At 40.3% G+C, this 27,407-nt stretch overlaps 1 protein-coding gene across 1 annotated transcript in view; it reads left to right on the forward strand.

The window, feature by feature from the left end:
- The window catches only part of PXDNL (peroxidasin like), a 307,717-nt gene that overhangs the window by 184,444 nt on the left and 95,866 nt on the right, over nucleotides 1-27,407 (forward strand). Inside the window, exons 6-11 of the mRNA XM_054016741.1 lie at nucleotides 352-423; nucleotides 5,334-5,503; nucleotides 9,407-9,524; nucleotides 16,894-17,063; nucleotides 17,606-17,875; nucleotides 26,219-26,335. Coding sequence (XP_053872716.1) covers nucleotides 352-423; nucleotides 5,334-5,503; nucleotides 9,407-9,524; nucleotides 16,894-17,063; nucleotides 17,606-17,875; nucleotides 26,219-26,335 — 917 coding nt within the window. The remainder of the gene's footprint in view (nucleotides 1-351; nucleotides 424-5,333; nucleotides 5,504-9,406; nucleotides 9,525-16,893; nucleotides 17,064-17,605; nucleotides 17,876-26,218; nucleotides 26,336-27,407) is intronic.

A 27,407-nucleotide genomic window follows, 5' to 3' on the forward strand; every position in this document is an offset into this window, starting at 1 on the left:
AACCACGGGAAGAATTTATACAGGAAGTATTTAATTACAAAGTTTGAATTTCCCCCTATTCTTGCGGGAAAACAAAGGCCATTAGTCATAAATGACTCAGATATTGCTTTTGTCATCTGAAAGAAATATAATCAATATTTATTAGTAAGATGTGGTTAAATAATAAACCCCTTCCCCCCGACTTAGCCTTAGCTTTTATAAACGACAACTTTACTAATTTGTTAATATTATGCAAGGGTTTTTTGTCAGATTTTAAAACATACAATGCAGAGCCATGTTCTTTGTAATATATTAATATCTAATTCTGTAAAGGACTCTGTCAATTATTAAGGCATATCTTCTGTTCCTCAGATTTCTGCATAACAATAAGTTGTCTAAGATCCCAGCTGGAAGTTTTTCTCATCTGGATTCACTAAAGAGGCTGTAAGTGTTGGAAAACAATTTTGTAAATAATGATATTCGTATTCTATTGCAAAACTGTGTGAACTGTGAAGAAAGGTTTTTAATTAGGTTAGTTAAATGAAGACCACAGCTTTCTGATAGTGTTTTTGGCATGCTCTTCACCATGGGATAGAGAAAGTGACATAATGTACTGTGTTTGTTCTAATGTTTCACAAGAAGTGAAATTTGAACGGAAATTAGAAGAAATTTCTTAAGACACAAAGCTGAAAGAAAAGGCGGGGGAAGGGAACAAGGCTGAAAAATGAGAAATGAAGGGGAAGGCAAATGAGGCGAAGAGAAGGAATGTGGATAGCAACTACTAAATATGGAATAAGGGGAATTAAGGATAAATCAGGACAGAATTCGGTGACGCTCAGTTAATAGAAATGGATGGCCTGTTTGTAGACATGAGAACCAAATGGTTCATTTAATTTTATATGCCTGCAAATATCATGCATTTTGTTCTTCCATGTCCTATTTGGTCGGCAAATGGACATACATGTTTTTCTTACAGAGAGAGTTTTCACTAACTAATAAACATTGGTTAAAGAGTAAGGAGCCTCACGTTTAAGGAGTCCTTTCTTGTTGCACCTCCTCCTCTTCCTTTTCACATTTCATGATCAGTTAGCGAGCTACAGGTGTGGGACTTCAAAACTTAAATTTAACTCCTAATTTTGCTGTTTGTTCCTCAACTGTTGTTACTAAGCCATGATGTCTCCAAAACCAGATGTGGAAATTCCTGCTTGAGGGGCTCAATCCTATCCCCCCTTGAATTTGGTGGGAATTTTGCCACCTATTTCCGTGGCACCAGAACAGGGCTCAAGGCTCTAAAAAGTCTCCAGGCCATAAGGATTTATTTGAGTTGGCAAATTGGTCCCAGTTCAGCAAAGCACTGAAGTACATGCTTAGGTCCATCCCTGTTCAGTAAAATATTTCAGCACATGCTTAAAATCAAATATGTCTTTAAGTCCCAGTGAAGAAGTACATGCTTAAAGTTAAGTAAGTGATGATGGGCTTTAAGAGATGTTTAAAATTCAGTAGTTGTCCAAGCAGTTTGTTGAATCATGGCCAAAGAGAAAACATTCACAACTTTACTGTCTTATCCTCACAGTTTCAAGGATAAAGGTTATGTCTACACCACAATTAGACACCCGCGGCTGACCCATGCCGGCTGACGGGCTTTCAGGGCTCGGGCTGCACACCTGTTTAATTGTGGTGTAGATGTTCTGGCTCAGGCTGCCACCCAAGCACTGGACCCTGCCACCACACAAGATCCTAGAGTCTGGGTTCCAGCCTGAGCCTGGCCGTCTACGTGGCCATTAAACAGACTCTTAGCCCGAGTCCCACAAGCCCAAGTCAGCTGTCCTGGGCCAGCCATGGGTTTTTAATTGCAGTGTAGACATACCCTTAAAGTTTGCAGAAGTAAAAAACAGACCCTTGCTCCTTAGCTTACTCCTTACCAAAAGCTAGGAACATAAGAACACCAAGGAAAAGAGAACACCAACACCGTATGGCCCATTGGTGTGCTCTAGGTGTGTGATGCTGCTATTACAAAAAATGAGAAATGGAAGATTCATATGACTTTGTATTACTAATGCCTCCATAGGGGCCTATTCTCCTGTCAATATGTGAGTGTAATTCCTTTTGGTGATAATGGGAACTATATACGTATATTGAGGTGAGACTATTCTCTGTAGTGTTTTGGAACTAGAAGTGCCATTTACACAAAAGCCAATTGCCAGCTTACAATATTGATTAAAAAAAGCGAACATTGAAATCATTTCCAGGAGAACATTTTGTTTGATTGTTTTTCAGTCTTTTTGAGGTTCAGAAAAATTCAACTTCCCATTAGTTGATTATTTTGTTTTGTATTTGATTCAAGAATTCTGAAACTCAGAAATAAACAGTTGCAAAGCAAGTAAGCCTGCTACTCCTGGTGGCCAGCTAATGACGGAGAGAGCCTCAAGGGCCACACTGTTACCGAAAGGCACTTAAAATGTGTTTATATGCTTAATCTTTTTACCTTCAGAAAGCACCACCTTTTAATATGAAAAGAACCATTTGAAAAATAGCTTTCAGGGAGGATGGTTTTATAGAATAACTGGCTAAGCTACTGTAATCATCCTGAACATGTTAGCATCCCTTAAAGATGAGAGAGAGAGAGGGCTTGTCTACCCTTTTATACTAATGCTATCGCAGCACAGCTTCACTGATGCAGCTGTGCTACTGTAGCAGTTCAGTGAAGACACTGCATATGCTGCTGGGTGGGCTTAGCCCACAAAGAGGCGGTAGCTATATTAACAGGAGAAGCCCTCCCATCAACATAGCGCTGTCTACACTAGGGGTTCGGTTGCTATAACCAGGGCTGGCTCTAGGGTTTTTGCCGCCCAAAGCAAAAACAATTTTGGCTGCCCCCACCCCGGTTCTTTAATTACCCCATCCCCGGCCCCGCCTCAACTCCACCCCTTCCCCAAATCCTCAGCCCTGCCTCCTCCCCCCCAGGCTCTCAAGCCTAGGAGGGAGGGAGGGAGGGGGAGAAGCGGCGCCCGCGCTGCGGCCACTCAGGGTCTCCCCCCCTCCCAGGTTTGAGAGCCTGGGAGGGAGGGGGAGACTCCGAGTGGCCGTGGCGCGGGCGCCGCTTCTCCCGCTCCCTCCCAGGCGCCCAAGCCTGGGAGGGAGGGGGAGCAGCGGCACGTGAAACGGCCGCTCGGGATCTCCCCCTCCCTCCCAGGTTTGAGAGCCTGGGAGGGAGGGGGAGACCCCGAGCCGCCGCGGCGTGCGAAACAGCTGATTCGCACGCCGCTGCTCCCCCTCCATCCCAGGCTTGAGAGCCTGGGAGGGAGGGCGAATAGCGGCGCGCAAATGAGCTGTTTTGCGTGCCGTGGCAGCAGCAGTGGAGGTGAGCTAGGGCGGCCAGGGCACATTTTTAGGGGCGGCATTCTGGCGCTGGCCATGCCGCTCCTAAAAATGTGCTGTCCCAAACACCAGCTTGTTTTGCTGGTGCCTAGAGCTGGCCCTGGCTATAACTGTGTTGCTGACGGGGGAAGATTTTTCCACCCCCCTGAGTAATGTGGGTATACTGACGTAAGTTACTAGTATACACCAAGTGGTGTGTGTGTGGAGGCAGGGGTTGGGATAGGGGAGAAGGACGTTCCATTAGTTAGGGCATTAACCTTGGTCTTGGGAGACCAACATTCAATACCCTGCTCTGCCACAGACTTCCTTTGTGACCTAGGAGCCTCAGTGTCCGTATCTCAGCTCCCCTTCTGTAAACTGGAGATGATAATACTCCTCTAGCTCACAGGGGTGTTGTGAAGATAAGTAGATTAAAGTTATGGAGGCACTCAGATAATGGAAGTCATTTAAGTACCTGAAATAAATGGAAATCAATATTCCCTTCACGTTATAGCAGTTGACCTCATCATCATGACATATTCCTTGCAGTTGAACAATCTAAAATGCAATGTAGCAGGCTCTGAATGTATGGTGTGATGATAGAAGGTTAAGGGCGAGAATCTGACACTAATAACCAAATAGTTATTTCAAGGGTGATTTTTTTTTAAGGTACAGGTAAGAAAAAAGTGCCCCTAAAATTTTATTCTGTGAAAATTGAATCCCAGAAATATTACATACCCAACATAAAATGTATACATGCATTCAAATACTATCTTAGAAACAGAGAAAACCTCATGAAAACATTACAAAAACAACTGTATATTTCTATGTCTGTTAGTTCGGTCATGTCATTTTTAAAGTTTATAGAAATGGCCATACTGGGTCAAACCGAAAGTCCATCCAGCCCAGTGTCCTGTCTTCTGACAGTGTAATGGACCTGAAGAATTTAGTTTTCAAATTCCTGGTTGCCTCTGACTTTAAATAGTGTGAGTTTTTTGAATGGCATCATTATTCATGTTACTTTTAGGACCAAGCCTTATTCTTGACCGTTGAACAGGAGGTGGTTGTCATATAAGTGAAACCAACACATAGATAAACCAGATAGGTTTTTTTTTTTTCAATTTTATTTTTATTTATTTATTTTTTTAAATAAAGGCATCCATTAGTTACGACTAAAATGAGTCATCTGGAGGTTCAGTTAGGAGGATCTGTGTTGGGAAGGAGTGGAAGCACATTTCTAGAGGACCCAGCAAAGCATTTAAGCCACATATATAGTTTTAAACATACACATGAATCCGATGGAACTTCAGCAAAAGCTTCCAGTGGAGTAGGAATGGTCTTAAGCATGTTACTTAAGTGCTATGCCAAACTGGGGCCAGAGCAAGATGTAAGGTGTAGTAAGAGGTCCCTGAGGACACCTGGGTCTCCCCACACCCTGCCCAGAAATGCTGCTGTACCCAGCTGTGACACTACACAACAAATTCCTTTTGTCACTGAAGTGCTGGGAAACAGATTATATCTTGCAACTGTGTATTGGTGTGGAGAGAAAGTGATCCATGCATCCACTTCTCTCTGTAGTGTACTGAGTAGGGACTGCTATAGCTGACCCCTTCCTGTACATAGCCAGATTTTCTAATGGATATTTGCACCTTGTGGCTATTAACGTTCTGTGCTGAATTATACTGGAGCTAAAAGGCAGTTTACTGCAGTTTTTGAGATTACCTTTGTATGCCAACATATGAAAGACAAATCATTTTTGAAGAATAGATTGTAATCTTGAGCAGGGAAGCAGGAAGGAAGGAAATGCAAAATGTAACAAGCCAGAGATTTTTACTGTGTGCGTACATGTATGTATGTATGTGGGGACACACAGATTATCTGTTTAGTTATTTTGAAGGAACTGTACTAGCATTAAAATAGTAAAAGTTATGTTAAATATAATCCAGTTGGTGACATGTTATTTAATGTACAGTTGTTTTTATTTCATGTATGCACAGACGCTTGGACTCTAATGCCTTAGTTTGTGACTGTGAATTAATGTGGTTGGCTGAACTAATAAAAGAATATACCAGAAATGGAAATACTCAAGCTGCTGCCAACTGTGAATATCCCAAGAGACTTCAGGGCAGGTCTATTGCATCGTTAATAGTGGAAGAATTCAACTGTGGTAAGTTAAGTTGGCTGCTTGCATCTTTGGAGAGAAAATGGTTTGTGCGTCTTCTGGCTTTAAGCCTACAGGTATCTATTTTCATATATTAGGGAAAATAAACTACATTTATTTATTTTCATGAACATTTCATTGAAACGGTTAAAATATGGGTGCTTTTGGTTTAGTCAGGTCTTTAAAATGAAGAACTATTGAAGTCTTTGATTATGATCAGTTTTTTTCCCCATAAAATACAACTTAAAGTAGAACCTTGCTAAACTAGACTATATTCATCCCCATAATTAGCATGCAGGAAATAGTTTCTCTGCATTTCTCTGCAAAGATTTTATAGAATAGGTTGTAGTGAAATCTTATATTACTACAACTTCGTTTTTTTTTTTAAATCAACTGTACTAGTGAGTATTATAAAAACAGAAAACGAAACTGTACTTAAAATGTACTTCATGCCTTTATATTATATGATGGAATATTTGTTATTGTGTGCATGAAAATTAATAAAGTTCTCGTGTGTTATCACTCAAAAACACTAAGGATCAATTTCTGTCTGAGTTAACATTGTTTATACAGTAAGGTGCCAATCCTGCAAAGATTTATGCACTTGCCTCTCTATACGCACAATGCTTTTAATGGGATTATTAACAATGAGTAAAGACAATACTTAATTTCTCTGTGGAAAGTTATATCTTGGATTGTATTTTTATATCAAGGAATGTCAGTTTGAAGACTGATTTCATTTCATGTTTTAAAATCAATCCAGATAAACAAATTTATCTATGTATTGTTTTCTAAGTGAGAACCAAATGCTGGAAGATACCTGGAAAGAGAGTGAATTCCTCCCTTCTTGCAAATAGGCATAATAATGCGGTTCAAGCATAGCATTAATGTTTTTTGGTATCCCCCAAAGCGTGTTATTCTGTCTGTCCATCCATCTTTCCCTCTGTCCTTCACCATGTTAATACCTGTTCATAGTAATACAAGGAATAATTTGCATGGGGAGCCATTGTCTGGTCATGTTGGCACATATGAATATGAAGGGCAGAAAAGCACAGCCTACTTATTATAATAATAATAAATAATAATAATAATACAAGAACTAGAAAACACCCAATGACATTAAAAGGTATTGGATTTAAGGTGGATGAAGGAGATTTTTTTTCAGAATCTATATAAGTTAGATTGTGGAACTCTTTGCCACAAGAAGGAGTGATAGCTCAGTGGTTTGAGTATTGGCCTGCTAAACCCAGGGTTGCGAGTTCAATCCTTGAGGGGGCCACTTAGGGATCGGGGGCAAAAATCAGTACTTGGTCCTGCTAGTGAAGGCAGGGGGCTGGACTTGATGATCTTTCAGGGTCCCTTCCAGTTCTATGAGATAGCGCTCCCCCATGGCTGTGGAGTGATGGAGTCAGGAATTGGGGGATGGGGTAGTGCAGATCTTCCTGCTGTCAGGGGAGGTTTCTGAGGGTGGATCGGATCTGAGCTGGTCCCAGATGCTCATTGCAGGCAAAGAGGAGCTGGGTCCAGTACAGCGTAGGAGCCGCTGGCTGGGGCGTCTCCAGCCATCCCCCACCACCGTGATTTACCACTCCCCTGGCACCTCCAGGTTCCCAAAACTATATGCCTGCACTGCTGGGGAGGGGTGTGTGACCACTCTTGCAGCTTTCCTTTGCTTCCCTGTCAGAAAGTCATTTTTCTGTGGGGAAGCAAAGAAATTTCCAGGGGACATGAATTCTGTGTGCATGCAGTGGTGCAGAATTCCTCCATTAGTACTGTGTCTTATATCCCTCAGAATGGTCTCTCTGTAACTCTTAATAGAAAGCAGAGTCTGAATGACCCATCTCAACTCTATGGTTCCTCTAGGGTGCTCCTTGGAGCAATGTAAACTAGAATTTGAGTCTATGGATACTAAGATAACTAGATTTATTGATTTTGAATTAAATATGTCCAACTATACTAACTATCTTTTAAAGATGTATTTGTCTAGGTTAGTTTGGGAGTCTGTCTTTGTGTATATGGCTGAAAAGATGTGATTAAGAGATGAAAAAAATGAATGGAAGGATTATAGGCAGCAGAGAAAGCTGCAGAAAAATAAGCAATTTACTGTGAAAGTTGTAACGTCTATCTGAACATCTGTCACTTCTAGATTTTAATTGATAAGTGAAGGATTCTGAAACCTTTAATCAAAAACTCAATTATATTCAAATTAAATTAATGTAAAATGTTAAGTGATTAGCAGTGTAGTCTAATTTAATGCCCATTACTTCTATGTGCTTTTATGGTAGATTAAGGTGACCAGACATCTCAGTTTTATTATGGGAGTTTTAAGGTACTTACTGTTTCAGGATATTAAAATGTTAATTAAAATTTCTGCTTCCAAAGCATATTCTTCCATCCACCTCCTCCTTTGCATGCACTGAAACATGTAACTCAGAGAGAGAGAGAGAGAGAGAGAGAGACAGAGAGAGAGACAGAGATATCTTCTATCATTGTGAACTACCACAGGGTGTCATGGAAGCAAATATCACAGCCAGAGGAAAATGAACATGACAATATTACATTTTAAAGAGTTTTGTTGTTTGGTGAACCAGACTGTACATATTCATTAATTTAGTGCAAATATAGTGTCACTCTTAACTACAGCCTTTCTAGGCTGTATCCAACTATCATACTATAATAGAATCCGTGTTAAGCCAATGAAAGTTTCCTACAAAATGTCTGTGGTAGGATATGACTACTTTACATTGACAGGCTGGTTAATATAATACCAGTGTCAACTACTAGGTATCTTACTACAAAATGGGGCTGAATGAAAAACTAGTTCTGGGAAATATTTTAAAATTGTTTTCGTTCTGAAGGGTTTGGAATGGACATAATTTTGGTTTTTACCACATTTTTCATAATTTTTAAAGAACATTATGGATAACACTATCATAATGGTCATTGTAACTTTTCGTTTTCCAAAAACAACTCTGATTAAGACCCTTTCTGCTTTACATTTACTAAAATGTGTATGTTTGTCTCATGGCTGTGACGTTCATGTCTGAAAGCATCAATACAATGTAATGTATTGGCCACTATATTTCTGTAATACTGAAAGATGAAAATGTTCATTGTTTTGCAATCAGTAAGCTACATAAAATAAGCAGATAGTTAACATTAGTGCAAATGCTTGCAAAATGTTACTAACAGTGCATATAAAATCTACAGGCGTAATGATCTACAGGTAACCTGAGCCCATGATGTCCTGCTATTTTAAACATAAACCCGTGTACTATAGATATGACTAGAAACTGAAATCCCTTCCCATGACCAATTTTGTGTGTTTCTGAAATAAAAATCATCCCAAATCATGACAAAAAGTCAAAACTGCAAATTTTTTCACAGGAAGGAATTTTCAGAAAAAAATCATTTTGGGAGAACTGAAACTGATTTTTTGAGCTTGCCAGCAGCCTGCAGAAAGTGAAATTAACAAGACCCTTACAGATAGACAGCTAAAGAACTGACATTTGGATTTCCCTGTGGAAAAATGAAATTTTTTCCACAGCAAATTTTGATTGTGTGAAAAGGGCATTTTCTGACAGAAAATTCTTGACCAATTCTAGTGTACTGGCACATTTTCTTCCTAAACTTGAAGCATTTTCTCTTCTATAGTAAGTAAGAAAGGTTTTGATTTTACAGACTATATAAACTAAAACATACATAAATAGATTCACCAAAATAGGAAAATAGACTAACCCAATCCTAGATCCTAATACTGAATAATATACGAGCATGATTATGTAAATTGCTTGAAAATACAGAGGTCACAAACCTCTTAAATTATTTTGAAAAATTATGTTTTCCTTCCAAAAGTCAGCATTAAACTTTTTGGTGTCTTTTGTTCTTACCCTTTCCTTTTTCTTGCAGAGAAACCTCGTATTACTTCTGAGCCACGGGATGCAGATGTTACCCCAGGGAATACTGTCTACTTTACTTGCAAAGCAGAAGGAAATCCTAAACCCAAGATAATTTGGATACATAACAAGTAAATCTTAACCAATCATTACACATGTATACTAGTCTATTTTCAAATGCTAATTATTATTAACACCTGGGTTTGTGGACTAGCAATCTAGAATGAGTGTGTGTGTGTGTGTGTGTGTGTGTGTGTGTGTGTTTGTTTTCTAATCTAAGTCACTCTGTATGAGACTGGTTATGAAAATTCTACACAATTCATTTTCAATGAAACTCATGGGGGGGAAAAGTTATTATTTAATACTTTCTTCACTGACCTCTATGCTGCCTTGGCCTATTTTTAAAAATGAGAGGAAACTCCAAGGTCCTTTAAAATGCCTCCTCCCTTGCATTTTCCATCAGAACTCCCCCATGCCTTAGGTGCAATGTGCACAGGTTCATTTTCCAGATGAGGTAGCTGAGGAACAGAAAGTTAAAATGATTTGCCAGAGGTGACATAGGATGCTTGTGAGAGAGCCATAAATAGAACTCTAATCTCTAAAGGTAGGTCTACACTGCAACTGGGAGTTGTGACTGCAGCACATATTCCAGTAGCCACAACAGCAGGGCTGGTGGCACAGGCTTGTCTTCAAGTATGAGCCCACCCAGGACTTGACCTATGTATTCAGGTGGCTAGCCTGTGCTACTGCCTGTGTCATTGCAATACATTGCTATTTTTTGGCAAACTAGCTCAGTCAAAGCTAGCTCAGGTATTCCCATGTGTGTTGTCCCAGTTGCAGTGTAGCCATAGCTTGAGGCACTTGATCCATATGTTATCCACTTAGGGTGACCAGATGCTAAGTGGAAAATATTGGGACTGCCGCAAGGGGGGTGCCTTTTACACTCACCTGTGCAGGTCTTCTGCGGCAATTCGGCAGAGGATCCTTCAGTCGCTGACGGTCTGCGGCAGCATTTCGCCAGCGGGTAATAAACCTTGCCGCCAAAGAAAGCACCTGCCGCTGAAGACCGTCAGCGACTGAAGGACTCGTCGCTGAATTGCCGCCGAAGACCCTGATGGGTGCGTGTTTAAAAAAACAAAAACAAAAAAAAATGCCCGAAACAAAATATCGGGACAAATGGCGTCCCGACCATAGTTCGGTCGGGACGCAGGACAAATGCCTCAAAATCGGGACAGTCCCGATTTTATCAGGACGTCTGGTCATCCTATATCCACTAGACCAGGGGTGGCCAACCTGAGCCTGAGAAGGAGCCAGAATTTACCAGTGTACATTGCCAAAGAGCCACAGTAACATGTCATCAGCTCGCCACCCGCCCGCTCCCAGCGCCTCCCACCCACCGGCAGCCCCGCTGATCAGCGCCTTCCACAACCCTCCCCACACCTCCCGATCAGCTGTTTTGTGCCATGCAGGAGGCCCTGGGAGCGGGGGGGGGGGGGGAGGAAGGGGAGAAATGAGGACACGGCAGGCTCAGGGGAGGGGGTGGGAAGGGGTGGAGTGTGGTTAGGGCCTGTGGCAGAGCCAGGGGTTGAGCAGTGAGCACCCCCCAGCACACTGAAAAGTTGACACCTGTAGCTCTAGTGCCGGAGTCGGTGCCTATGCAAGGAGCCGCATATTAACCTCTGAAGAGCCACATGTGGCTCCGGACCCACAGGTTGGCCACCCCTGCCCTAGACCATAATGCCTCATGGAAATTGCTTCACATATCTGTACTTAGTGAAGCCAACTGCAAAATCAGACTAATCATGCTTACTTACCCAGAGTGCTCTGAGACCTATAGATGAAAAAAGCACTACGTAATATGAAAACATTGAGACACATTTTTAAGATGGCCTAACTGAAGCACAGAATGATTAAGTGACTTGTCTAGGAGGTATTATTGCTGAGTCTGATGGGCATTGGCTAAGAATGTGAGTCCTTTTCTTCAGTCTGTCAGTTAATTTGGAGAGCTAGTTGAAAAATTGAATTTTCATTCTGTGGGAAATTCTGAGATTTCAAAATTTGGTTTCACGGCAAATTGGAACAAAAAGTGAAAATGGTATTTTGCAAAATAAAATATTCCAAAATATTTCATTTAATTGTTATCAAAACATTTCTATTTTATCATTTTGACCTTTATGTTTAAAACTTATTTTTAATGTTGTCTTAAAATTATATTATAAAAGTCAAAATGATAAAATAGAAAGAAAAGATTTTATCCTTATTGAAATGAAATGTTTCCTGACAAAGATTTTGACTGAAGTGATATATTCCTGTGAAACGTTTCAGTTTACTTGAATCAATATTTTTCAGACAGAAAACTGTTCTGTCAGAAAATGTTCAACCAGATCGATTAATTTTCTATGATTTTTAGCATGCCGTGACAGGCTGTCCCTACTGGTGGTACCACATTCTGGATAGGTACCTGGCTCATGCTTCACCCCTTCTCTTGTGTCCCCTACTGGTGGTTGCTCCAATGCAGTGGGGGTCTCTCTTCTGGTAGACAATGACTAGACCCTTTGGCAAGCTCACCAGTGGAGCCAACCCCCTTCTGGGGAGGCGTAGGAAACAGTGTCTAACCAAATATATAGACGTCTGTAACCCTTCTGTCAGGTGGAGTTGGCAGCAACAAGGGCTGGCTTCAATGTTTTGGGGTCCCTCTTAACAATATAAAACAATAGTCCCACCCACTAATGTGGGAAAACTTAACACCATGCCGAGGCACCTCTCAGAGGCAATACTTCCCCACTCACAAGCACTGAGTCTGTGTATAACAAAAGAACTTTGTACCGTGTCCTTTGCTTCAGTTTCTCACCTACTGGAGGGAAAGTCCAAAGAACAAATGCTCCTTTAAAACATCAGTCCCCTCTCCCTCTGCTGCACCTCACTCACAGTTGGTGGTCCTCCACTAGTGAAGAGTTCAGTGGTGTGTTCATGGGGTTCACCTCCCGCCCCTGAGGGGATGTCGGGCAATGTCTCAGCTGCTGCCTCTGCAACTGGCTCACAACTGCTGCTGTTTCTCTGCCGCCACTGGCCACTGCTCCTCTGCTGCCGCTGTTTGCTGCTCCGCAACATCATGTTCTGAGGTTCTGTCACTGAACCCATCTCTCAGTGATTTCAGCAGGTAGGAGGGAACCTCAGAGCCAGTGCAGTCTCTGTGTTGTCTTTCACTGTCTCCACACAGTGTCTACTGCTTAGCCCCTAGACCTGCTCACCAGTGATGTCCGCTCTAGGAATCACCCGCCAGAAACAATGACTCTCAGTTGAGTCCAATCAGCTCTGCCATTGAATGATGGAGAGAGCAGGTCCAACGGCATCTAGGACTCTTTGGGCAGATTCCTGTCCCCACACACTCTTCTCTTCACTGGGCTTTGACATCCTTAATCCCTGCTTAGCAGGTGAGATTCAGTTTAGGGTGACCCCCTCAATCTGGGCATGCTAAGCACAGTTCTGCTGCCCTTTACTCATACAGTGAGGATAACATTTCATTACCTGTGCATTCAAATACAAAGGTGACTTGTAACCCAAAACCAGCGAAAATTGATCATTTTGGCAAAGCAGTTCCATCTGTTGTGCACCTAGGCAGAGTAGGCGTGTCTGTGCAAACATGGTCTGCTCTGGGCAGTCTTTTCCTCTGGCTCATCACTAGATGTCAGGGGAGAGCTCATTCAGACCTTGCTTACAACTCCGACACCCTCTACATAAGAGTCTCAGCCCAGGTGCAGGCTACTGTGGGGCGTATGCCCTATCCTCAGTGCTTGCAATGTTTCTATCCCCCTTTTCTCCAAGAGAAAAGGGTTTTTCCCCCTTTGCAAGAGGATTGTTGGTAGTGGAGCCCAGGCCCTCCCTCTCCACTGGGTTTCAGCCCAGGGCCCAATGAGAGGCAGCAATATCAAATACCAAGCAGTGCTTCCGGGCTGCCTCCCTCAGCTGCTTCCTACCACTTCCCTTTCCAGTCCAGGGTGTGGTCAAAAGCCTTGCAAATGATCCACCAGAAGATGGACTGAAGAGTTGCCTAGTCCTAGGAAAAGGCTAGTCCCTGGGGCAGCTGCCACTTGCAGTCTTCTCTCCTGCAGCCAGCAGTAATGCTGCACCCTTGCTCAGGAGCTCCCAAGATAGGTGTCTCGTTCTCTGCTGTCTGGCTGTCTTTTAAACTACTCCTCCAGCTGGAGCAGGCTCTGCAGGTGCAGCGGGGTGGAGCTACCTGGCCCATAACTGCTCCTTAACCCCTTCTGTCCCAGTGTGGAGTTTACATACTCCATCACACATCTTTCCGCTGTTTGGAATGAAGGTAGGCTGTGCTGTGCATTCTATCTCATGATTTTGTATTCTTTGCCAAGTGCACACTGAGGTTTCTTTTTAGAAAAGCATTTGAGTACATGCTTAGTCCATCTCTGTTCAGGACATCACTGAAGTATGTGCTTAACTTTGAACATGTACTTAAATCCAATAGAACAACATGTTCAAAATTAAGAACAAGCTTATGTACTGTCCTCAGTACTTTTCTGAATTCAGGCTTGAATGAAGCTAGACTCTTATTAGATTGGTTAATTCCTTTCATACCTTTAATTTAATAATCTGGTGGTGCATGCATCCCAGTTATTAAAAAAATCAATAAGTGTAGTGTATACCTATACAAGAGGAAAAACATAAAACAGGTTTTGCTTTAGTTTCTTATTTCATTTGCAAAACAAAGATTTCTAAGTAACAACCATATGGCTGCCTGTCACAACATTTACAAAACCAAGAGCTAAAAAAGAAAAAGGATGAATAGTTAATAACATCACTGCCCATGTAACAAACAAATGTCATTCTTATCGAGTATAAAGACATGCATATTCCTTCACAGCAGCCTTAATCTGACTCATAGTTAATATGGTTCTTTCACCAGTATCTCAAAATATACACATGCCTCAAAACCCTTCAGAAAAAGTGAGTTTCTGCTCCCTGATGTCCCTCTTCATAAATACAAGCCAAGACAGTGAGTGATTTCTGGGGTGCAATGGACAAATACCTCACACCAAGAGGCATACCCTAGAGAAGATTCACAGTCCCCCTCTACTTTCCCTTTCCTCTCACCGGACAGAGGACAAAGAGCTGCTGACTCAGAAGGGAGCACAGAGCCAGTCAGCAGCAAGAACTGGCAGGGGCAGGGGGAAGGTCAGCAGTTGATTCCCTGGCTTAAGGTCCCCAGCATACCCTCCTCTTTCTTGGAAAGAAGAGTTTGTTCTTCAGCAGGCTGTACCATCTTCTTAAAGGAATGGGGGTGTGGGCTGTCACTAGTATTTCCAGACATGACTGCCTCCCACTTCTCACTCCCCTCACCCCCCAACCCATGTCTACTATTACTGGAAGCAGCGTGTTTCCCACTTTAATGCCAAAACTGTTCCCAGTTCCTGGGCACAGGGCAAGAAGGGGGAGATATCTGTAGCACTTCTGCCTCTCCCTTCTCGTAGCAACCTCCCCACTTTTTCCCAACTACCTCTCTTCTTTGGGTAGCTTATTCAACCCTTAAGATGCACCAGGTCCTTGTGTGTGTTGTGTGGGACATAGGTGTTTCATTCCCCTTCCCTGCTTTTAGGGTGGGTTTAAAGAAATTGAACCAGTCTGGGGCTGGGCTGCTACTTGATGTCATAAAGACAAGGGGGGAGATTCAGCTGAAGGTCCCTATATATTTAAAAAAATAATTTCTTTCAAAAAGATTGAAATGGACCATTTATTCACCCTAGCCCTCACGGTTATGAAAAGTGCTACTCAATAAAGAAATTGAATGTGATCACACTTGAAATCACACATCTGTCATTATTTTTAAGAATCAGTAATTATATAAATAATGTACCCAGAACTTCTGCTGTTAGTTGATAAATAGATTAACTGACATTTCCCCCATTTAAAAAGCCCCTCCAAATAAAAGTATTTAGATACTGAAAACAAGGTAACAAAAATAATCAATTTTTAAAATAATCCAAGATGGTTGTGATGAAATATGCATTTCTTTATATTTGAGAAAATAATGTATTTTTTTATAATATAAGACGTGTAAGATTTATTATGTCCTTTTGTCCTTAAAATTCCTTGCCTCTGAATGCTTATTATTCCTTATTCAAATTGCTTGTTTTTTGTCAAAAGTGTTATAGTCAAAGTTTTTGTCAAAGATGTTATACTATTGTCACTTAGTATACTTAATTGTAGTTTGAAACTCGGATTATTTAAAAAAAATTCTTCTTCAATTAATTCAGCTATAACTGAAGCTTTGTGGGGAAAAAAATACAGACCCCCAACCACGGTACAAACTGTTCCAGAAGAGTCACTCTGTATGTTTACGCTGCTTGTATCATAGTCACACCATGTTGCCCAGCAGGGAAGTTGCTTCGGAAGAAGCTACTGGCTACGTGTCTTGAATGTCCTTTTGCAAATCTACAGTAGCCAACATAGATGGATAATTGTTTACAAACAATGCAGAACCTTGTTAAAACCAAACTATTCCAGTCTGCCTAAGCAAACTAAAATTTTTGCAAGTTATTTTCATAAGAAACTGTCACGCTGCATCAGTCAGAAAAAAGGAACAAAGAAATTTTGCCCTGAGCAAACAATACCGATGCCCCAAATGAGTAAACAAATGCTCTTCTGGTGTGTAATCTCAAATCCAGCATGGTAACAGCAAAATTAAAAGAACAATTGCCAATTAAAAACAAAACACATGTGCTAGAATGTGGGGTTTAATGACAGCCTTGAGTAAGAGGTAATGTATAAATGTTTCACAAGTTCATCCCAAAGTACCTTGTCCCTCTTGCATTAGGATAAAATAATTGACTGCAGTGTTGTAAAGGGTGTTGTTCACTTATCTTCATATGTTTAGCCAGCTCCACTGGGGAATGGAAAGGCAGAGTCAAAATCCACTCCTTTCTCCTCCCCACTTGTTCACAGAGGGGAGTAGTGGCTGTACAATACCTGTACTCTCCACAGGACCCAGACCCAAATCCAGGTACCCTTGATGCGACCATGTACAGAGGATGGAATCTTACTACTTTGTACTGTTAGAACTGGGGGACAATTTATACCATTTTATTAAACAAAATCAGAATAAATACAAGAACTTAACAGAGGGCTCGTTCCTGCAAGGTACTGAGAGCCCTCCTCTCCCATTATCTTCACTGGGAGATGAGGGTGTACAGCACCTCACACTATTAGACCCATAATTAGAATCTGACTATTGCATCGAAACATGTGCATGGTCCTAGTATCATTAATTTATCCTCCATCCCAAGTATGAAATTCAAATTTCATAATATGTAGATGATCTATTAATGTATAGTAAATGCACTTGTTTGCCATCAGGATCTGGTCTTTATACTTTTTCCAAAAATATTCAGTGTCTTTTTCTTAATTTGTAAGATGATAGAAGTGTTCCAAAATATGCGGATTTGACAAAGATAACTTGTCAGAGTTCTCCTCTATTTTCAGCCACTCATTGGATATGAAAGATGACAGGCGGTTGAATTTGCTTGAAGATGGGACCCTCATGATTCAGAATACCAGAGAATCTGACCAAGGCGTCTATCAATGTATGGCCCGGAATGTGGCAGGCGAAGTCAAGACACAGAGTGCTTTCCTCAGATACTCCAGTGTTCCAAGTAAATACTTTCTGCTTCTGCTTCTTTGCGTTATGTCTAGTTTGGAAACACATTTTTCATTTACTTGAATACACATATATCTCTTTTTAATTCTCGGATATATTCCTTAAAACATCCCCAAACCTCTACTTGAGGGTTAGTAAGTATTCACTGAAGTTTGTATAATTTTTCATATTATTAATTTGAATTACAGTACTGCTCTGATCAAGATCAGGGCCTCATTTTGTTTTGCACTGCAAAACACATAATAAGAGAATCCCTGCTGGAAGCGCTTACAATTTAAGGGGACCAGAAGTGGAAGAAAGGAAGTGTTGTCATTCCTATTTTACGGATGAGGATCTGAGGCAGAGGGACATGATGTAATTTTCCCCAGGCCATCCGGAAGTCAGCAGCAGACTTGAGAATTGAACTTCGATCTTCGGAGTCTTAGACTAGTGCTTTACATGAAAGATCATCCTTACTCAAAGAGTAGCATAGCACTTTAGTTTCAAAAGGTGGAAATTAAAGCCCCTTTTCACCTTGTTTTTCTCTTTCTTCCCTAGCCAAGCCCAGTTTTATCATTCAACCCCAGAATACAGAGGTATTAGTTGGCACCAGCACCACTTTGGAATGCATGGCCACAGGCCACCCCCAACCTCACATCAGCTGGACGAGAGGAAATGGAGAGTTGCTGGATGAATCCAGGTACAACATCACTTCTTCTGGAGGACTTTTCATTCAGAACGTCACATTGCAGGACCACAATCAGTTCATCTGCCATGCTCATAACAACCAGGGCTCTATCCAAGCATCAGCAAATATTGTTGTTCAAGGTAAGTAGAACATGAAGCTGCTGTTGAGATTTCCATGAATTTCAGGTCATGTGTGTTAAGATGTGTGCTTTGAACTGTATGATGAAAATGTGGACTCTTTGTTGTTTTGCAATCTGTTGTCTGGTCTATACTAATATGTCTGTTAGTCATATTTTGCCTCAGATACACATGTACACAATACTTGTTGACTGAACAGTAGAGGTGTATACATATCTGAGGGCAGAACTGAGCCCTCAAGAGTCAATTTATTAGAATTATATATTAGTATTTCAAGCATTCAACGTTTATTAGTAAAACACTGGGCCAAATTCATCCCCGGTAATTCCATTGACTCTAGGAGAGATACACAAGGGATGCATTTGGTTTGTTTATATGAGAATATTTTACACCAGCTGTATAAAATCAAGAAAGACCAACATTGACCAGCACAGCTACACCCAAAATAGCTGATGGTGTGCAAGACATCATTTGGCTACCCCTGCTACAGGCTGACATAACCATTTGACTTAACTTTGATCAAACTTGATGGTCCATTTTAGGGCCTTATAGTTAAATAAGCAGTTGGGTAAACTTATATGACCCATAGTGTCTAAAAACGAAAAAATCCCCAAACCCTCTTTCTAGCCAGTAAGGAAAATAATTTCTAGTTTTAGAGGGGTATGGCTTGTTGGCTTGTGTATGGATGTGCATTTTGGGTGTGTGTGGAAAAACCTGCTTAGGGAAAACTAAGTCAAATAAATAAGTTTTGCATTTTGTTCTGAAAATGGTTAGTTTTGTGGTCCCTTGCAGTACTGGGGTCCATAATCTAGTTCCACGGTGTTTTCTGCAGTCATGAGTCTCCCCCATTGTTCAACAGCTTTATTGTGCTGATGGATCATAGATGTCAGAGGAAGTCATTGTGGCAGAGGCAGATGCAATGTCTCAGGTAGTTAGAGCCAATCCCAGGGACGGCTTTGATGATCAGGCTGGAGACCTTGAACTTGACTCTGTATTCAACAGGGAGTCAGTGCAGAGAGCTGAGCATTGGGGTGATGTGTTTATGGTAAACTGTGTTGCTAAGCAGACAACCTGATGTGTTTTACACCCACTGGAGCTTGTTGAGTGTGTGAGGATTCATTCCTAGATATGAGTTGCAATAATTAATCAAATGTAATAGTATGTTTTTATGCCGTGCTTATCATCATAGACTCGTAGGACTGGAAGGGACCTCGAGAGGTCATCTAATTCAGTCCCCGGCACACAAAGCAGGACTAAGTATTATCTAGACCATTCCTGACAGGTGTTTGTCTAATCTGCTCTTAAAAAATCTCCAATGACTGAGATTCCACAAGCTTCCTATGCAATTTATTCCAGTGCTTAACCACCCTGATAGTTAGGAAGTTTTTCCTAATGTCCAACCTAAACTGTTCTTGCTGTAATTAAAGCCTATTGCTTCTTGTCCTCAGAAGTTAAAGAGAACAATTTTTCTCCCTCCTTCTTGTAACAACCTTTTATGTACTTGAAAACTGTTACTACATATCTAATGCAAACTGATACACAGAGATACAGAAGATGAACTATGACAGAAAATGTCTACAGTCTGGAACACAGCTGGATATAGATTCTTCATTAATCATTTATCTTTTTTTCTCTTTAGAAATTATTTATGAAGAAATTATTTTTAAATATTTATTTTACTGTTTCGAATTGTTTGAGCCATTTTTTCCAACCAGTTTAGCCTTTGGATTATTTACAAAATTCTTTCTCTAAATATTTGTTGTTTGCAATTTGCTAATTATTCTATATGATTGGTCACTTAAATTGTGTTGTGGGTGGGAGTTTTGAAGTGCTCACCATTGGCCTAATTCTGCTTCCATTGACATCAACAAGGGCCGAGTTAGGTCAACACAGATGGTTTGAAAATCTTACCAGGTATAGTTTCTATTCCTGAAATGAAAGCAAGCCCAGAAAATTTTAAGGCATTTAAAATCTTTCCTTGTCTTCATTGATTGTGTTCATGAAACCCCATGCAGGGCTGTTGCAAGGAAGTTTCGCGCCCTAGGCGAAACTTCCATCTTGCACCCACCCCCAGCCCTGCGGCAGCTCCCCGCCCCCCCTCCGCCCTGAGGCGCACCCCCCGCGGCAGCTCCCCTCCCTGCCCTGAGGCGCCCCCCCCCCGTGGCATCTCCACCCCCTGGAGAGCTGTGTGGCAGCTCTCCACCCCAGCTCACCTCTGCTACGCCCCCTCCCCGAGCATGCTGCCCCTGCCGGCAATGACAATAATTGCATGGGGCAGCCGCTGCGCTGGGAGAGGGAGTCTGAGCCGCACGTGTCAGCGTGTCACCGGGCAGCCCAGCCCAGGAATGCTGTAAAAAAAAATTGGGGGCAAAGCTTTTTGGCACCCCCAAATCTTGGCTCCCTAGGCAACCGCCTAGTTTGCCTTAATGGTAGCACCTGCCCTGCTCCCATAGACTGCCATCGCTAGTTCACTTGAATACTGAGAGATCGAGAAAGAGAAGGTAGATTTACTGGCTGTCTAGCAATCTTTACACCTCTTTTCTTCTGGTCACGCAGGTGGGGGCCAAAGTAGAAGCCCAAGGAAGGCCTGTAACCCGAGCCCCACCACCCCGGGATGAAGCACTTCAGCTTCAGCCCTAGGACCCACCAAGTCTAATGCTAGCCCTGGCGACCCCATTAAAATAGAGTTGCGACCCACTTTGGGATCCCAACCCACACTTTGAGAACCGCTGCTCTAGTTTGATTGCTAGGCCCCATGCCAAGACTTTTTGGGGAATTATTGTACACTGTTAACTCTCTCCTCTCTATCCCATACTGTATATAATTCACTGTTACATATGTCTGCCATGTCATTTATCCATTATGCTCTCCATTTTTGAACTCCTAAATCCTGGGCTCAAGCAGCCATCTGTGCCTTGGTGGTGATGGCCCATACAGGACAGCATATCCATCTGGAAGTTGCCTTCCCAGATGGATCCAGAAGTTGCAAGTTCTGAGGTAATTATTTTCTCTGTTTACTGGTTGGCCAAAGTCCCTGTACAGAGCCAGATGAATAAGTACATTCTATCAAAACTTCCAATGCACATCACTGCCCATACACTGCACTTCAAACTATTTTATTCACTTTCTGCCATTGCCTTGTTAAAAAATTCACTGTACAGTCCCCGTAAATGATTTCTTACATGTCTAATTAAAGAGCTCTGCATTTCTCTTCTCCCTTCAGATCAGTTTAACCCCGTCCATCAGTTTAAAAATACTTAACAGAATCCACCCAGTAATGCTAACAATAAATAAACCAACCTGTTGCAAAGAGAAGATACATGACCACCTTTGTTTCTAAACTTCAGAGAAGCCTAGAAGTCATGGTGTCTCAAAGGCCACTACTGTTTTCTAGAGCTGAATTGTACAGCTTTAGTAGCTTCAATAAGCCAAGTACATAACAAATATCCTTGAATATAGAAGAGTAGGAAAGGTGCCTTCTAATAAGTATGACAAGGCATACATCCACATGTATCTGAAAGGTCAGGTGATAGATCATGCCTTGTTATATGTGCTTTTCCTTGTCAACTTCTTGCAGAGTTTTTTTTTTCATTGTGACCTTTTAATTCATTTTAATGCTATTGAAATAACAAGACTTGCTTCTAGAATGGCTTTACTTATGTTTGTAACTGTAACACATGCTAGATCATAAAGTAAATCAGCTTCTGGAATTGACTTTAAGACTTAACCAGTGAGAGTGTGGCATGTAGAAGGCAAATAGGATTTGGCCTTTTATGGGCAGGACCTATTGGCATAGGTTTAGCATAGATTTATTTGGGGAGGAAAGGGAGGTTGGGTGACATTTGAGTGCTTACATAGAAAGGGATTGAGGAAAGTATTCCCTCTGTAGCATGTTGCCACTGCTGTGGGGATATTTCTTATGAGAGCAGTGTTGTAAGAAAATGCAAATTATTATTTCATAAATGAATAAAGAGTTCCTTTGTGAGGCTACCGCAATAAACTTTCAAGCTTTCAGTTGGTTTGCAGCTCCCTTTCGAAGGCAGAACAAAAGCAACAGTAAATATTTGAGCAAAGAAAAGTGTTCAATATCAAAGCATCAAAATAAATGGAAAGTCTTAAAAAAATCAATTCTGATCATTCGGCCCTTGCCTTCCTGTTTGAAGTTTTTGAATATCGCAAAGGCAAAAATGCATACATTTAAAGGAGAAAAATAAAAAATGACAGCAAAATCATCTTTATACTTTCTCTAGTATCTTCTTCATATGATAGCAGGAAGGTTTTCATTATTATATTCAAAAATGCCCAGTTTGTGCTTTGAATTTGTATTGGTATAATCTGAATGGTTATCATTATTTTTATTACTCTCATTTTTTCTTCTTCACAAATTATCATAATTGTGTTATACAGTATTTGGACTAGTGGTTTATCACAGATGTCCAGTAGGATTTAATCTTTGATTCCTCCCTGTTTGGGTTCTCTCCTACCATTATTATTATTATTATTATTAATATCTCAGGGTTATTTTACTTCTAATTTTTTCTTGACAATAAATAGTTATTTCCCACAGATGTCACATCTTATCTATCCTTATTTGTCCTTCCTAAATAACCTGTATATGCATTTTGCACTACTTTGTTTGGATGTATACTATTTATAATGTACAACCTATAATAACACCAGCAACAGAGTGCAGTTTTTCATCTATAGAGACCATATGATTGAAATTGCCATCTGCTTGTCCTTCAAGGTTCTTTACTGCTTTCTTGTTACTTTTATGTATCAGTGTGTAGCTTTTTAATTTCTCTTTAGCTGGATCATTAATCAACCAACTGGTATGCAAAAGGATGCTTCTTTTATTTCACAGTGAAAACAGATTGCATGTTTTGTTTTATACGTTATGCTTATATGTCATTTTAGCAGATGCTCCATCTTTTTGTTCCGATTACTATAGTATCCATATATATTGTGGCAGCAATTAGAGTGAATAACATAAAATCTGCTCTATAGATTGGCTGAGATAAGTGATAAATAAAAATGGAAAATATGTTTCCCATTCAAAAGTTGAAATCAGTATGTAAGGCAGGTGCTTAGTTTATAAGACTTACAATAATTAACACTGTAAATCAAAACTCATTCCCAGTAAGCATCTTTATAATGTGTGGCCAGAAAGGTTTTGCCTTGATTGATTTTAGTAAGATGACAAAACTCAGTTTATGTGATAAATATAAACATAACAATAAGTAATAACTTTGATACTAAGATTCCTCAATGGAAATAAAGTGTTTTAAGTAACTTCATGAATTTTTTAGTATTGGTGATCTGCTTGTGGGCTTTCTATAACAATAAATGAGAGCGTGAAAGAGTCAAACTTATTACAACATCAAAAGGTCTACCTTAGAACTCCCAGTTTTACCCAATTATAAATGTAGTGGCCCAAGAACATAAGTTAATCAGTGACAAAAGAGATGAGATGTGGAAATGCCAAATCATTTGGATTTTAGACTTCTGTTTTCCTGGTTGTAGTTAGTACTGGGTTTTGCTCAAGTTTAAGCCAACTCTTTTGGCTGTTTTAATTAATTCCCTACAACATGGCTTTCTGCCATAGCATCTTCTGAAAAATCTACATGGGATTGTTGTTTGGGACTTTAGACAAAAGTCTCATTACACTTGATGGTACTTAGCCATTCTTGAATCTCACTTGAACATAATTAGTATATTTTGTTTGTGATGCAGTAATTAATGATAATTCCTTTTTCAAGACAGCTCATCTGGAGGAAGAATTCTGATTAGACAGTGAATATTCTCAAAGGAGTTATGCCTTCCTAGGCAATCTAAAATTCTGTGCAGGATGTGTATCTTTCTGTTCATAGACATATGGAATCAGTGCCTTTAAAAAATTTAAACATTTTCACACCATGTTGCCACTATGGAATTACAAGTTCTAATTTTGGGTGTTTGTAGTTACTACAGGTTCCTGAGACAATGAATTCTGAGTTTTAAATGGTGCCTAATGCATATTCACAGGCAAAAAATGAAGGTGAAGATCTGGTTGAGCTGACATATCAGTAACTTAATGGTATAACATATTACAAGGATGTTTTAATTATCCCCAAACCAAACATTACATACCCAGGAAATTCAGAGTTAAGATTAAATTTTAAAGGAACCCAAAGCAGTTAATGTATTGAAATGCACACTTAAAGCACTCAAACTATCTTAATTGTGCCTTTTGCAAAAACCATAAATGGAGGGGGCAGGGAGTTAAAACTTCCTTTAAAAATTCAGTTTCATCTTGTCTGACACCGCATTCACTAAAGTGCTTTAATCATAATCTTTTGCTCAGTAAATGGTGTCACTACAGGGTAGAGATAAGGTGGTTTGAATGACTATCTCTGCATGCCATAACCGATCATGCGGTGTTTGGTGTTTTATATATATATATATATACATATACAGATAGTGAGAGAGAGAGAGAGAATACTGTATCTTGACTTTGTTTTTGTGTTTCCTCTTCAGCATATATATTATTGGTAGTAGTTTTTATATATATACATGTATGTTGAGGAGGAAACACAAAACTATATATATATAGAAAATGGAACACAAAAACAAAGTCAAGATGAAGTGTACATTTTGGGGCAAAGTGATTTGGGGGAAAACAGATTTTTTTTTAAAGGATATAGCTCACAATCATGAGATGTTCATATTTACTGGAAATAATTATCGGTAGTAGTAATTTTTATTTTAAAAATCTATAAAATAGAAGATAAAAGAAGCATGCAATAATATCAGTTGAGCTACCTTGAGTTGCAGTGTTTTGAACTGCAGTTTAACTTCAGTGGCTTGAAATTTCTGAAAGTCGTCTTCCTGAATTTAAATCAGGAATCAAGGCACTCCGAGAAATGGGGAACTGGGAAAAGGGGAAGAAATATGGCATTCATATTCATATCTTAAGGTGGTGCAGCACATGGTGAATTACTTACCTCCACAAAGTGAGATCTGCATTAACTGTATGTAGTTAAAAAGCAAGCAACAGCTTAAGGGGGTGTGAGACATATATACATGGAAAGGTTGGATGTTGATGTTAGGGACACCTAACTAGGAACTACCTTCTTTTCATCTTCTTTCTCCAACGGATTATTTTAAATTAACTCTAGCCTTTTGTCTGCTATAGAGATGGCAAAAAATGCTTTCGGTTTTACAAAACTAAAATTAGTGGTGGTCCCATTTCATCCAAACCGTCCAAGTTTGGGGAAGGGGATTTGAATAACTGGTTCTTATTTTAGTCCATCTTTACTGTTGTATCCTCATTTACTTTCTCATCTAAAGCAGGAATAATGTTATGAAAGGCACATTATATCACACCCACTGATTTGAGGAGGGAAAACAGCAGCAAAATCCTGTGGCTACTAGAACCGAGCAGGAGCTGGAGTAGCAGGGAGAAGTAATTTGCTCCTTCCCACATCCATCCTTCCATTGCTGCTGCCTCTACTCACCTCTACCTAATCTGAGGTAGCCCCTCAGCTGTCCTTTCCTCTCCCCACGATAAGGTATGTTGTTGGGGAACCAGTGTTTCCACAGCCACTTAAAGCAGCGTTGCCCTGTAGTTCAGCACACTGTGAAAGAGGAGTTGGGAAGCACTTTTACCTGCAATCAGCTATAAAGCCCACCCCACAGCAGCAACAGTAGCCTCCATCCATGTACTTAGCATTTTGTATACGGAGGATGCAAGGGCAGCATTCGGACCATAAGCAAAGAGTTTTTCTGTGATTAATGAGATGAAGTCTGGCTTTCACCTTTGGCGCTTCTCGGACAGAAGAAGAATTGTGGAAGTCTTCCATGTTATTCCTTACTGCTGCTGCTATCATACACAAGTTTTGATTTCAGAATGTTTCTTTTGTTGATTTTTGCATAAGATGCTGAGACATGAATTATGTTCTCTGAGAGATGGGGTTTTAGGAATGTGTTTTGCTGCTATCCACCGTAAATAGGAAGACTCTGATAGGAGCCAGAGCTGTGTACTGTTCGTCCTCAGAGTCCCAGCTGTACTTATTTCAATAAGGTTTTGTCTTAATGGACCTGTGACAGATCATCATTCTTGCAAGCCATGTTCTCCCAAGTTTTTAATTTTGTGTGGTGACTCTAGTGACATTGTAAAAAGTTCTTCTGAAGGTAATGGGTTTATGCTTTTTATACATACCTATATTACCCAGTTATTTTAGCTGCTTTCAGTACTGCAAATGGTAACACAAAAAACACTTTGCTTCCTTGGTAGTAAAGGAACGCACATGACATGATTTACACCTGCAGTGTGTAATTGTCAAGCAATTATTTTTTTCTGTTCAGCTCCTCCGCAGTTTACAGCAAGTCCCTACAATCAGGTGGCAATAGAAGGGCGCACGGTAGATTTCCAGTGTGAAGCAGATGGTAATCCTCTTCCTGTGATTGCCTGGACCAAATCAGGTATAACCAAATCTACATGAGATCATAATTTTTGTGCTGAATTTTATATGTAAAATAAATAAAAACAGTCTCCAGCCTTTTTTTGTTGTTGTTGTTGGAAAGAATTACTAAAAGTAGATCAAGAAAGTATTGCGTAGAATTACTGAAATTGGGTTATTTAAAGCAATTTGTATTTATCTGACCTAATCTCTTATGTCATCACATGTGTTCAAAAAACCCACATGCTCTGATCTGTCTATGATGCTGGTCTCAGTGCCCAGTCATCCACTTTTCCCATATCCATCCCCATTACTGGAATTCCCTCACAGACTTGATTTGCCAGGCAACCTTCCTCTTGTCATTCAAATTCCTCCTTACGATCAACTCCTACTGCAGCACTCGCAAGAAGTAGGATGAAGACAACATTTCTGTTTTATAAGACATTTATTGTATATGCAATACAATTTAAGAAACAAACCAATCTACAACCTGTTCAATCATGCTATGCCCACGCCATTTCTAAGTTTGAGTTACCCGCTGTAACTTAGTTTGTACAACCAGCCTTTCTGTTTTCCTTTCTAGCCTCAGTTGTTGGCCCTTAGACTCTTTGGAGCTGGGGCCTTGTATAGTGTATAATTACAATAAGATGCCTACTGGTAGAACAATTTTGCTTGCTGTAATATTAATGACAAAACATAATGTTACTGTTTAACAAAAATCTCACTTTACCTGGTTTATGTCGTCTTCTTTTAAATTAAATATATTGGGTGGACTTCTGCCCTCAGCTAAGCATGTGCATCTTCTGTTCAATTTTGCATGCTTAACTGAGGTTAGAATTTTGCACATTGTAATTTTGGAAATATCCATAGATTTAAAAGGTCACTTCATAACATCTGCTTCTGAATAGTTATTTCCAAGGAAGCAATAGCAAAATAAGTTCATATCAGTATGTTTAATATTTTGGAACAATCTTCTTTTATGGAACCTATGGATATGTAATCAATTTGTAATTATGTGATAAATTGCAGTATTGGCACAATCTGCCATTGTGCAAGGATTCAACATGTGAGGATTTGTCCTTATGTTACTAAAT

The sequence above is a fragment of the Malaclemys terrapin genome, chromosome 2, assembly GCF_027887155.1.
Source record: "Malaclemys terrapin pileata isolate rMalTer1 chromosome 2, rMalTer1.hap1, whole genome shotgun sequence".
Classification (NCBI taxonomy): Eukaryota; Metazoa; Chordata; order Testudines; family Emydidae; genus Malaclemys; species Malaclemys terrapin.